General features: G+C 41.3%; 1 protein-coding gene across 3 annotated transcripts in view; it reads left to right on the top strand.

Annotated features, from left to right (window-relative positions):
- Window positions 1–8236: 8236 nt before the first annotated feature.
- PDLIM3 (PDZ and LIM domain 3) overlaps window positions 8237–14174 on the top strand; it is a 30516-nt gene continuing 24578 nt past the window's right edge. For all 3 annotated transcript variants that reach the window (XM_032618429.1, XM_032618428.1, XM_032618430.1), the window contains exon 1: window positions 8237–8385. In XM_032618429.1, coding sequence (XP_032474320.1) covers window positions 8293–8385 — 93 coding nt within the window. In that variant the 5' untranslated portion in view covers window positions 8237–8292. The remainder of the gene's footprint in view (window positions 8386–14174) is intronic.

The raw sequence follows: 14174 nt of genomic DNA, 5'->3' as shown, positions 1-14174 counted from the left end.
AGAAACAGGTAAGTAGTCCACAAAGAAAGAAGCATCTTTCTCAACCTGCCAGTGGCAGGAAGCAACCTGCCTTTACTCAGCTTGAAGTTCACCCAGAAGACAATCTAGTAAGGATAGAAATGCCCCAGATAAGCTGTTTCAATGCGAAAACATGTTAAAATCTCCCCTACTCTGACCAACTCTCTCTCTCTCTCTCTCTCTCTCTCTCTGATCCTGCAATTTGCAAAGGCGCTAGCACCAAAATGGCAGCCATCAGCAGTAACAGAGGAGACACCCCTCTTTGCTGCACATTCTACAAGGCCTCAGTTTATGTTTCCAGCATACTGATGAGTCCCTTGATTGTTATTAGTTAATTCAGTAAAAACGGTGGGAAAAAGTGACACTTCAGAGGGGAATACCAAATGAACTTGAGCTGAACCGTCGCATTGTCCCAAGGAGTGTGACGACGTGGGAATGAAACAATATAGGCTCCTGACAGCACTGACGGCAGACACAAAGCATGGAATTCAGTGTGGCTAATTCCCCAGAAGGCATTTCACAAGGGTCCAAATCCTCCAAAGCATGAAAATCACACAGGATTTTACCAAAGAGGAAGTTGGGCACAATGCATGGAAGGGCTTGGGAGCTCTGGCTGGCTGCCCGGGCCCCTGGAAAAGTTGGTTTGTGCAGCCAAACCAGCAAGGACATGCAAATACAGCAACAGCAAGGTAGAGTTGGGGAAGCTGCAACTGTAAACAGCGGGCATAACAGCGACTGTCAATGAAGGTGCTTCTTGGCAGGACAATTGTAGAAGGAAGAATTGAGAAGGAGGAATGAGCTTCTCCCACCCAACCAACTCCAATCAAGACCAAAACCTGTTTCAACCTATCAGTAATTACTTACCACCTCCTCAGGGCCCAGCACTGGATGGTAGTTATGGTAAATTCCAAAGAAATAAGACCCCTTACCTGGAGGAGCCTATTGTCTGGTTGGAAACGCAAAAACAGCTCTCATGAAAAAGTCATCCTTGTAAGATTATGTGCCTCTCAAAATACTGGAGAACAGCTAAATTCAAACTTGAGATATATTGACAAGAAATAAGAGTTAAGTAGAGAAAAAGTGTGATGTAGATACTGGTGGCCAATCGAGTCTTCCCAGAAAATGTGGAAAGATAGTGGGATGCGATAGACAAAAGAGAACATTCCAGAAAGGATGAACTACACATATAAAGACACAGTATAAGAAATTATAATCCTATGTGTTGATTTGAATTACTTTTTCTTATGTGTGGTCCACAGACCACCCACAATGGATTTTGGCCCCAGCAACTGAATTCAGATCTCTGGAGAGTGGAGCCCAGCAATCTGCATCTCTAATAAGCGCCTAGGCTCTCCTAATGCACATCAAAATTCAGAACCACCAGCTAAGGGATCTCAGACTTAAACAAACACATACTCCTCCTGTAAAGACAGAAAGGAAGGGAAGTAGGGAAGGAAGAAGAGATGAAGGTAGGAAGGGAGGGAGGGAGAAAAACATTTTTAACTATAGAAAAGAGCTTGGGAAGGGGAGTCAGAGCCCACCATGCAGGCGCCACAGTGACTGTGTGTGATCAGGAGACCAAGTCTGAACAGCATCCATGGCTTGCGTCAAATAATAAAAGGCCTTCGTTAACAGACTTTGGCTCTGTCCTAGGGGCAGGGAAGTGCTATTGTAGGTTCCTATCCAAGAGAAAGACAGGATTTCAATCTGGCAGTAGACCATGAGGTAGAAAGAGAAGGAGAGATTTTTTTGGCAAGAAGGCAGTCTCAGAACACTTGCCACTGTCAGAAGGTGAAGCCGCTGAGTGCCTGAAAGAGGCAGGGAGAATTTTAGATGAAGAGAACTAGGTAGTCTATTTTATTGCTATAACACACCTCAATTTAGGGGAAGTCCATCCACCCTCAGAAGAAAAGGGTCTGTCCTCTTCAAGACCTCTACTTCCACCTCTCGTGTCAAAGCTGCTTCCTCCACATTCCACATGGTTCTCCAGCATATACTTTTCTCTGACTTCAGCAATATTGCTAAGCTTCCCATCTTTTAAAAAAAAAGTTCTTTCTCTTGACCTGCACCACCCCCCAGCTGACTATCCTCCGTCTCCCCTTTCCTTTCATTATCAAATTCCTTAAAAAGATAGTCCATCTTCACCTGTCCTCCCACTGTTCTTCAAACCACAGCGGTCTGCTTCTGTCCTCACCATTTTTAAATTTTTTTTCGTTTTTATTTTATATTGGAGTATAATTGATTAACAGTGCTGTGTTATAGCTTCAGGGGTAGAGCACAGTGATTCACTGTTCTCAGACCTAGAACGCCTCAATTACCAAATCTAATAGGCACTCTGACAACTTTGATTTCACCTCCCAGTAATATTTGCCTTCTCTCCTTGAATTCTTCTCCTCATTTGTCTTCCATGCCACCACGTTCACAGCTTCTTTTAAACACTTTGTAAGAGGAAGAGCATCTTCTTCTCCTGTGATCCTCCTATTCTCCTGCCCGTTAAATGCCCCCGTTTCTGCTGTTCCTCAGAGCGTAATCATTAATCATCTTCTTTTGTTGCCTTGATCATCTAATCTCCTTGGGTGATTTCATCCTGTTACTATTGCTATGTCACAAATTATTTTAAAATTTAGAAGCTTAAAGCAACCATTTTATTATGTTCACAGATTGTGCAGGCCAACAGCTTGGAAAGGGTACTTTCCAAGGACTTTCCAAGTCCTCCAGCAGCTTGGAGGACTCTCCTCAGCTGACGATGTCTGAAGCCTGAGCTGAGGGGACTTGGAAGCTTGAGTGACTTAAGGGCTGGGGACTGGAAGGAGGAATCTTTACTCACATGTCTGGGGTCTGGTTTGGGGCTACGAATAGTAGTACCGACATGTGACCTCTCCATGCACTTGGGCTTCCTTACAGCATGGAACCTCAGACCTCTTACATGGCAGCTGAGGGCTTCAGGCACAAGTATTACAATCAACAAGGCAGCAGTTAGATCACCCTTTCTGACCTAGCCTCAGAAGTCACACATGTTGCTTCAACCACATTTTACTGGTAACATGAGTCACATACAACTACCCAAGTTCAAAAGGAGGGAACATCAACTCCACCTCTCAAAATGAGGAATGTCAAAGAAACTGCAACCAATTTGTTTTTTAAAAAAACCTCTAGCACTCATAGATACAGATTCTACTATAGTTCCAAACTACTCAGGTTGAGATCTCTAGATTAATATATCTAATTGCTCTAAACTTATATCTCCAATTGCTTACTACACTACTACCACTAATAATGGCAAAGGATTATACACACATAGCATGTGCCAGACACAGTTCTGAGAATTCTGTACTTATTAACTCATATAAACCTCACAATAACTCTAGGAAGCAAGTACTATTATTATCATCATTTTAACAAAAATGTTAATCTTGCCTAAGCTCACATAACAAGTACAATGGAACTAAGATACCACTCAGGCAGTCTGACTCCAAAGTGTAGTCTGATAACCAGTACACTAAACAGCACACATACTCTACAGGTATTTCAAACCCAGCATGACAAAAACTGTGCTTCAATCCACCACTCCCTCATTAAAACAAAAATGCCTTTCTGTCCTTCTTATATATTTTCTCCTTGTTAATAATTCCACCATTCATGTAACATGAAACGAAGCCTGGGAGCCATTGCCTAGCCTCTCCCTAACCCCCCATGTGAGAACTGTCCCCAGACTGTGTCAATGAACCTACTTAAGGTCCTCATAGCTGCCACACTTCTTTATCCCCGCTACCCAAATCGACGTCTTCCCCTGGATTATTGCCGTTAAATTTTAACTGGATTCCTTGCTTCCTATCTCCTGCAATTGTGATTCATCCTCCCACCTCCCAGAATGATGATAATAAAATGCAAAATTGATGATTATACATGTTGCTTAAAACTCTTCCAAAGCTCCCAATAGAATAAAGTCAAAATGCTAGTGTAACAAACAAAATTCCCTCTGATCTGGCTTCTGACTGCTATGACCCTGGCCTCCTGTTCCTACCTAATGGGCTAAACTCTGTCCATACCAATCACTTACTATTTCCTAATTTGCCACCTGTTTCTTGCCTCCCTGCCACCGCACATCCTCTACAGCGCCTTCTGCCTTGAACATCTTCCTTCCTGTTCCCTTTCCAATCCCCAGTCACCTGGAAGACTCTTACCCCTCAAGACCCAGCATCCCTTCATGGATACTTTCCTCAAGGAGAGTTGATTACTTACTCTTGTCGCATCACTGTACAAAATCCTGTCCCAGCCTCAACACATAATGTGATCACGTTTTACATCTCCATCTCCTTTATTTTATTACTGGCTCCTAGAGGACAGAAAGTTCATCTTATCTTTGCATTCCCAGTGCCTGGTATGTCACAGATGTTCAATAAATGTTTGTTGAATGAAGAAATAAAAGAAGTCACAATACATAGTGATATTTGATATATAAGAAATAAAGAAGAGGGAAAATTTACAACATCTATCCTAGAAACCTGGAACAGGAGTGGAAAAATGAACAGAAACGAGAAAATTAAAAGGCATGGAGGCCAGGAATTCAGTTTGAGGTGATTAAAGAAAAGGATGCATTTGGTTTTTCACAGGTTGAACTGTATTTGTACCAGGAGGTGGTTAGAAAAACAGGATCAGAAAATAAATGAAAGTTCAAGGTTAAGATTATAGAATTGAGGATTAAAATAGATGAGATGATTTCCATGCTCTCTGCAAAGCCTTACGAACTCATCAGGTATTATATTAATATTGTAATATTATAATTGTAATATTGTAAATATAATATTGTAAAATATAATATTGTAATATTATATTAATATTGTACAGGTGTTGCTTATATCTACATGATGCCAAAACGACCAGTAAAAAGACAGAAAATAAAACAAAAATGACAAAAAAATAAAAACATACGATCAACTTGTTATATAAGCCAGCTCATGAGATAAGGTATAAACAACTGATTGTTACAATTACACAATACTAAATAACTTATCTGATTTTTTTTCCTGAATCGACCTCTGTGTGTGTGTGTGTGTGTGTGTGTGTGTGTGTGTGTGTGTGTCTACCATGCAGACACAGCCAGTGACTGACAGAGGAAATGTGCTTTGTGACAATATAGCCAGCCCAAATAGGCAAAAATCAACAAGAATATATGATTACTTCCTTGATAACCCAACATAGGTGGGGCACTGGAAAATGTTTGGGACTAGAAAACACCTATCCCCCTGGGACTTTTATATAATCTACCACAGTGGACAAAGTAGTTCCAATCCAGGTTTTGTGATTTACACTATCACCAGGCTAGTCCACTTTGCTTACAGCTTCCTAAATATCCCTTCTCTATCAGTCTTAAAACCACATCGAAACAGACTATGCTGTTAATAAAGCGTGTTGCAGCTCTGCTCTCCTGGACTGACACAGCCCTATCATACTGGGCATGAAGTCCATGACTCTCATTCTTGGGCTTTTAAAGCACTTCATACTCTTATTCCTCATCCCTCCCCCTCTCCTTGGGAATCAGAACATCCTGGAGTACAACACCAGAAATACCTGATTCTACACTGAGCCAAGATAGGACCCTCCCCAGACTCTCCTGGTCTTCAGACCTATACCAGGCACACATTGGAGTCAGGCAGACCTGGGTTTGTGATCACAATTGTATCACTTATTAGCTGCGTGATTCTATGCAAGTAACTCAACTTCTAAGAAATTACTTCTTTACCAAAAAAAAAAAAAAAAGGGAATAATAATAGCAATCTGATGGTCTTGCCATGAGGATGAAGACGACACGGGTAAAGCAATCACCACTGCCCTGGACCATGAAGATGCTCAGTGAATACCCACCCTCCCTCCTTTCCCTCCATGCAGTTCCATCCTATTTGGGGCTGCTCTTGTACCGTCCACACAGGACAGTCTCAACTCCTCGGTTTCTGTTAATACTTGACACCCACTTGTCAAAAACAGGTTTAGAGACTGAATTTGAGGGAGGTGACAATTACTCTAATCAAAATTAAACTATACTTTGAGTATACTGACAAATTGTCTTCTCATATATACTTTTAGATGGCTCATTGGATAGGGTACCTTTGCATGACATTTTCACTTTTAGATTTCTTCATTTTTAAAAAATAAAATTTTAATATGTTTGCATTCACATATATTACATATACCCACAAATATATATGACTATATGTACTTAATTGCAGAAATGCTTAATATTTACTGAGCACTCATGCTGTGCCAGGCACTGTGCAGAGATAGCTCATTTAATTCTCAGAGCGACCCTACCGGAGAAGTACCATTATTACCCCTATTTTACAGATGAGGAAACTGAGGCTTAAGAATGTTAAGTAATTTAACCACACAGCTAGTAAGTAAACATTAGCACAGTCACAATTGCTAAATAACCAACTGCATTCCTGATGCTTGTGTTTTATTTTAATTGAAAGTATAGAGGCCATGGTTTAACTGCTTTTTTTTTTTTTCTGATGGAGATAGACTTTTTAAAAAAAATTTTATTGGAGTATGGCTGCCTTACAATGTTGTGTTAGCCTCCAACGCACAACAAAATGAGTCAGTCATGCACATACAGATATCCCCTCCCTTTTGGACTTCCCTCCCATTTAGGTTACTGCAGTGCATTAGGTAGAGTTCCCTGTGCTAACTTCGAATGAAGCTCACTGCTGAGCTCCAAGCAGAAGATAAACAGGACAGGCATTACTTTGAGAGAGTGATGGGTCAAAAGGACCTTTTTGACCCACCTCCTAGAGAAATGGAAATAAAAACAAAAATAAACAAATGGGACCTAATGAAACTTAAAAGCTTTTGCACAGCAAAGGAAAACATAAACAAGATGAAAAGACAACCCTCAGGATGGGAGAAAATATTTGCAAATGAAGCAATTGACAAAGGATTCATCTCCAAAATTTACAAGCAGCTCATGCAGCTCAATATCAAAAAAACAAACAACCCAATCCAAAAATGGGCAGAAGACCTAAATAGACATTTCTCCAAAGAAGATATACAGATTGCCAACAAACACATGAAAGGATGCTCAACATCACTAATCATTAGAGAAATGCAAGTCCAAACTACAATGAGGTATCACCTCACACCAGTCAGAATGGCGATCATCAAAAAATCTACAAACAATAAATGCTGGAGAGGGTGTGGAGAAAAGGGAACCCTCTTGCACTGTTGGTGGGAATGTAAATTGATACAGCCACTATGGAGAACAGTACAGAGGTTCCTTAAAAAACTAAAAATAGAACTACATACGACCCAGCAACCCCACTACTGAGCATATACCCTGAGAAAACCATAATTCAAAAAGAGTCATGTACCACAATGTCCATTGCAGCACTATTTACAATAGCCAGGACATGGAAGCAACCTAAGTGTCCATCGACAGATGAATGGATAAAGAAGATGTGGCACATATATACAATGGAATATTACTCAGCCATTAAACGAAATGAAACTGAGTTATTTGTAGTGAGGTGGATGGACCTAGAGTCTGTCATACAGAGTGAAGTAAGTCAGAAAGAGAAAAACAAATACCGTATGCTAACACATATATATGGAATCTATTAAAAAATGGTTATGAAGAACCTAGGGGCAGGACAGGAATAGAGATGCAGACGTAGGGTATGGACTTGAGGACACGGGGAGGGGGAAGGGTAAGCTGGGACCAAGTGAGAGTGGCATGGACATACATACACTACCAAATGTAAAATAGATAGTTAGTGGGAAGCAGCCGCATAGCACAGGGAGATCAGCTCGGTGCTTTGAGACCACCTAGAGGGGTGGGATAGGGAGGATGGGAGGGAGACGCAAGAGGGAGGAGATATGGGGGGATATATGCATAGCTGATACACTTGGTTATAAAGCAGAAACTAACACACCATTGTAAAGCAATTATACTCCAATAAAGATGTTAAAAAGAGAGAGAGTGGTGGGAGATGTAACCCGAAGCCTCCTTCAGCGTCCGCCCGAGAGGTCTGGGAGGCTGCGCCGGCCCGGTGCGCGACTGTAAACTCCCGCGGGTCTGGCGCGTCTCTTTCTTCCAAAGTTGGAGCTCTCCTTGGTGGGAGGAGCGGGGGAGGAGGGGAGGCCAGTGACGTCACTCGGGAGCGGGGATAAAGCTCCCCGGCCGCGGTCCGGCGAGGACACTGCCCCGGGAGCAGAGTGGGCTGTTCCGCTCGGGGACACTCGTTGCGCCCCCGCCCCAGAAAGGCCGTGCCAGGAGGCACCATGCCCCAAAACGTGGTCCTGCCGGGCCCTGCGCCCTGGGGCTTCAGACTCTCGGGGGGCATAGACTTCAACCAGCCCTTGATCATCACCAGGGTAGGTGTTTTCCGTTCTTCTGCTGCAAGTCGGGGACTCTGGCGTGCCGTGGGCCCCCCTGGAGAGAAGAGTGGCCAGCGAGGCACTGGGGTGCGCTGGGTGGGGCCTCGGCTTCGGGTTCACGGTTCGAGGGAGGGCAGCACCTTGGCAAACTAGGTCTGGAGGATGCAGAGCAGCTTAGAGAATTAATCCAGTCAGTTCCAATGGTCTCTGTCTGCAACCTGTTGGCCTCCAGCAACTTTCCGAGGAGAGAAGAACGGACGGCGTGGTTTCCCTGTGCTCAGAGAAGGCGAGGCTGCGAGGTGGGCTGCCTTCTCGCCCTCCCCTCCGGGTCTCCTTTCAATAACAAATGAGATGGGGTCCAGAGAAGGAGAGACAGTGGTGGCTGTTTGTTGGAGAGAGACAGGCAACTGAGCGCTTTCCCTGTCTGGAGGAAAACTTCAGCAGGGCGCTGTTCGCAGGGCAAGACCTCGGCTGGCCAAGTTGGAGGCGCTCATATCAGCCCAGACAGGGACAATGTCACTAATCTGTATTCCTAGGTTTCCAAGCATTTTGAATAAATATTTTCCAAAGCTGGAACTTGGCTTAGAAATCATCATCTACAACTCAAACTACAAAGAAAATGTGTCAGATAGTTTCATTTACCTGATGGAGAACCATCCTCAGCCTAATAACTCTGAATACTTGACCATCAAAGTCAAGCTTTCCTTAATATTCTCTAAAGTATTGTCTAATTAAGAAAAAAGAAAATGGATACTTCAGGATCTGTCGTCAGTAAATGTCTAGTTGGTCTAGTTGACCTTTTTTCCAACATGTGTTTGTCTTAACAGAAAATCATTATTATTTCAATGATCACATATAAAGCCTATTAAACCTAATTTTAAAACATAAACTTTCAGAATATTTATACCTTTACTATGCTTTATTTTGTTCCTTACTGCTTAAACTATATTTTATAAATGTATACCTTATAATCTGATATCCTCACATAGGCTTTGAACAAGGTAATACTTTTAAAATTCTGTTCTACTTACGAGTTCTAAGAATGAATGGCTTTTAAAAATATCTCAAAACATGTATCCATGGAACAGATGCATACCATGGAACATTTCAAGCTTTGTTTTACATATTTTGAAAACATATAAACATATCTGACATGTGTTTTCATATGAGACATGAAAACTTAACATACCCCAAAAATGTTCCTAAGTAAATTAGGCAGAAAATGGTTCAGTGACCTGAGCCAAGCAATGCCTTTTATGGATTTACCAAAGGAAACAGTTTGCATTATCTCTATGAAGAAATATTTTTAAAGTTTCTGAAGTATAGTGTTCATTTGTTTATATTAAATGAAATAAGCTCTTGAATCCTTACAAAGGATAAACCGTATTTATATTAAACCTTAAAGGAATAATTTTGTCACAGAAATCCTGTCAGTGATTTATAAAAGAAATATCTCACTATTACTGTGGAACATGTCAATATGATTAATCTTATGTTTGAAATGTTGAGTTGTTGACATTATAAACAGTGTTTATTTCAAAGCAGAACTTAACATTTTGCAGTTGACTGCAGGAGCTATCGGTAAATATATTCGATCTGATGACAGTTATTGTTTGGGAAGCCAATTCCGTTTGAATTTTTAACTCATAACTAATTTGTATCACTCATATTGACACTTGGTTCAATAACAGTGCACGAACACATCTGATAATTTCATTTGACTACGGCTTTTCTCTTTAATTTAACTCAAGGAGAGCGGGTGAACTAAACTCTTTTGTATTCCAAGTGTACCCAAAGCCATTCACATAAATAGATTCTTGTTGAATAAATGAAAACACGTTCATGTGAACTTTTTTGCCTTAGTGAACACCTAATTGAGAGTATTTCCACTGAAATTATAAGAATACTAAAACTCATTTGGAAAAAAGACTAAAAAATATTACACAAACATAACTATCAGTGTTGTAATTAGGTAGTAGAATAATTCTATTAATATTTTTATACTGTGTTAAAAGGTAGTGAATGAGACTGTGTGTGTCTTAGTATACTCTGTTGCCTGCTATGCACTCTTCTAAGCCCTATATATGCACTCACTTAGATCTCACACGAATCCTATCAGAGTAGTAGCAGTAATATCCCTTTCTGCAGATGAAAAGAGTGGGGCTTCAAGAGATTCATTAACCTGTCGATGACCACAAGCGGCAGGGCAGAATTTGACGCAGGTCGACCTGCCTCCAAAGCCTGCATCCTGAAGCCCACACACGTGAAAGATGCTGCTTATTGTACAGATATTTCCAAACAGGCGTTTTGTGCCATGCAACTCATCCCCTGGTCCTACTGATGCTACATCTTTCAGATCTACCACTTTCCTTTTTTTCTACCGCTGTCCCCAGGCAAGGTTTCCTAATTTCACACCTAGCTGTTGTCTCCCCTCTCCAATTCACCCTGCATATTCTTACCAGCCATCTTTGAGATGGTTGCTCGTTGCTCCTATCTTCCCCATTCTTAAAAATCCTTCAGTGGCACCCACAGTTTATAGAGAATAAAATGTGTGGTCTGTAGCATGAAATTCATGGCTTTCACCCTCTCTCCCAGCTCAAGTTTTCAAGTTCATTTCCTCTCTCCTTTCCTCCTCTCACTCCATAAATAGGTAGTGGTGCCCATACTCTGGACCACTTATGATTTCTGTAACATGGCGTTGCCCCTGCTATCATTTTTCTCCAGAATTCTCTTCCCCACCCACTCCACTGTCCTCTGTGCCTGTGGAAACCCATTCAAATACCGCTTCTCCAGCCTTCTTCGAGCAGTCATCATTTCATCCATTTAATTACTGTAGCTCTTGACCTACAACCTCTCCTTATAACATGCCTTGTACCACAGATGGTTGAGAACATCTGTATCCCACAGATGGAATGCTCCCCCCTCAGGGCAACAACTGGCAAATATGGGGGCTGTTCAGTGCCAAGTACAGTGTCTAGTACCTCATACAGGTCACAGAATACAAATAGACATAATATGAGTGAATAAATTGTTCACTTTTGACATAAATTTATTTTCATAATAGGTGCAAACTGTGTCCTCAGAAGTATTCCACAATAAAGAAAAAGGAGAACTGTTTTATTGTTAATTGATTTGTCTGTTTTACATAAGTTCTTAAGCATACAAAGAATGAAAATGCCAATGCCTGCACTTGACACCACAAAAAGTCCCATGAATGAGATATAGTCCTCGAGTCAACTGAATCAATTTTTGTCCTACAAGCAACGCCCTCCCCTCCCTTCCTCACACTCTACAAAAGCAGATTATAGAAATGCTCCTTAGACCGTGGTCCTCTGCTCCACCCTCTGCTGGGGGCAGGATTTACAAAGTAATTCCCTCCATCAGCTGAAATTATAATTCACAAAATTAGGACAAAGGGTCCCCACCCTACAATTGTTTACCATCCAATTAATCAGCTGGGTGAAACTTTGCATCATAAAAAACGTGAGAAGTAAGGTAAATCAAACACCAGACAATCCCGAAAACTTTTTTGAGCCATTGGTTGTGACACGATTTGTAGGAAAGCAGTTTCTAGGCAAGGGTGTGCTCTACTTCGTGCAATATGAATTTAAGTTCCAGTTGTTCAGCCTGCAGCAGGGCGTTGCCACTGCAAACACCATATACAACTGGCCTAGGCATTCCACAGAATAAAGTTTAAGGTTCACATCTCTAAGCCAGCAGCTGGTTTTCTTCTGGCAAGAAGGTTCTAAGGAGTCTCTCTCTTTCTTAAACGTTTGGACCACCCAGAAGGTGGATCTACTATCACAGCCAAGTTACAGATGGTTTGTTTTCATAAATGGTCCCATTTGGAATAAAGCACAAGCTTCTTTTGTGTACACGATGTAAAACTACTGTACACATCTCATGCCACCATGTCCCTTCCCACTCAGTTCCTCTTCCCTCCTTTCTATACAGACCACACCCAGGATCAAGATCACTGTTAACCAAGAATGCTATGTATGGACTTGGGTGCCAACATAGAAAATGTTAGTGTATTCTTAAGTTTTGTAGGCTTTAACACTGAATAGTACTTTAATATAAATTATATTTGAAATTTGAACTTTTAGAAAGAAATGTTTACAGTTGAATACAGTCTTTTTCCAGGTAGCCCTCGGTATCCTTGAGGGATTGGTTCCAGGATGCCCACTCCTCTATGCCCCCAACCCCCCCCAATGATACCAAAACCCCAGGATGCTCAAGTCTCTTATATAAAATGGTATTTGCATATAACCTAGGTACATCCTCCCCTATACTTTAAATCATCTCTAGATTATTTCTAATACCTAACGCAATGTAAATGCTATGTAAATAGTTGCCAACATGTGGCAAATTCAAGTTTTGCTTTTTGGAACTCCCTGGAATTTTTTTTCAAATATTTTCCACCCTCGGTTGGTTGAATCCTGGATGCGGAACCCACGGATTCAGAGGGGTGACGGTACTTACTTGTGTTTTGACAAAGACGTGTCTGCACGGGAGCACTGGTTCATCTGTTCCCAACATTCATACATCCCACAAGTACCTACTAAGTGCAGAAGGTATTTTATGTGGAAGGCACTGTGGGGGATACAGTCATCACTTAATGGGTTTCTACTCCCCTGAGAAGTTCATGTTATCAGCAGAAGAGACATGAACGCAAACTACCATGATACAACTTGTCCAGGATTCCATGAAAAAAGTATGGCCAAAGAGATGGGCGGAGTCAGGGGGGAGAGAGTACCTGCAGGGGGTGGCATTTTGGGATAGTGGAGGAGCTTGAGCTATAGAGTTAGACAGACCCACGAGGAATTTCAAATTTTCACTGGATGTGTGACCCTAAGCAAGTTTCTTATACTTTCTAAGCAACAGTTTTCTCATCTTAAAAGATACCAATACCAACAGTATAACACCACCATAATAGTTCTCACCTGTGACTGCACATGAGCCTCACCCAGATAAGCTGAACATACCCATGCCCAGGCGCTACTTGCAGAGATACTGATTGGACTAGAAATGTAGACTGCAGCCAGGTGCTGGAGGGCTTTGGATGCCAGGTGAGGTACTGAAGTTTATTTGTAGGCCATGGAGAACAACTGAATAATGGGATTTCTTATTATTTAGATCCAGGCCCCACAGGACAGCCCTTCCGTATATACTTGTCTTTCTCCATAACTATTTCAACCATTTTTATTCTTAATATAGAAATCCCACCAGGGCGATATTCTGGACTTCCCTCATGTTTCCCACAGTTAATAGGACATTGATAGATGCTTTACCTGTGATTTAAGTTAGTTTTTTCCAAATAAACCCAAGTAATAGGTTGATGTGAAAAAGAAATCATCTTAAAGGACTTGTTAAAAACACAAATTCCCTAGTTCCTCTGCTACAGCTTCTGTTTCGTGATTCCAGGCATCTGGATTGGACTGGAATCTTTATGTTAAGCAAAGATGCTCGGTGATCCTTCTAATCAGACGAGTTAGAAAAGATGTGCTAAGTGATTGACAGCAGTACTATTTCCCATGATCTCTCGAATGCTTTTGACATTTGAGACCCTAATGAAACTAAAAAATGAAGAATCCACTGAAAAACTCTTTGCCTCATTTTAGCTCTCTCTCCTCATCATTTGGGAAAGTGTTAAAAATAAACTGTGAGCAATAATATAAAGTAATATAAATAAACTACAAAGAAATAATATAAAGTCATGCTGGAAAATAATACATTCTTATGATTAGACAGATAGTTTAACTTACAAAAACCAGGCCAGTTTAGTG

This window comes from Phocoena sinus, chromosome 21 (genome assembly GCF_008692025.1).
Source record: "Phocoena sinus isolate mPhoSin1 chromosome 21, mPhoSin1.pri, whole genome shotgun sequence".
Classification (NCBI taxonomy): Eukaryota; Metazoa; Chordata; class Mammalia; order Artiodactyla; family Phocoenidae; genus Phocoena; species Phocoena sinus.
The sequence above is the reverse complement of the archived record's forward strand: the minus strand, read 5'-3'. Positions and strand labels throughout refer to the sequence as shown.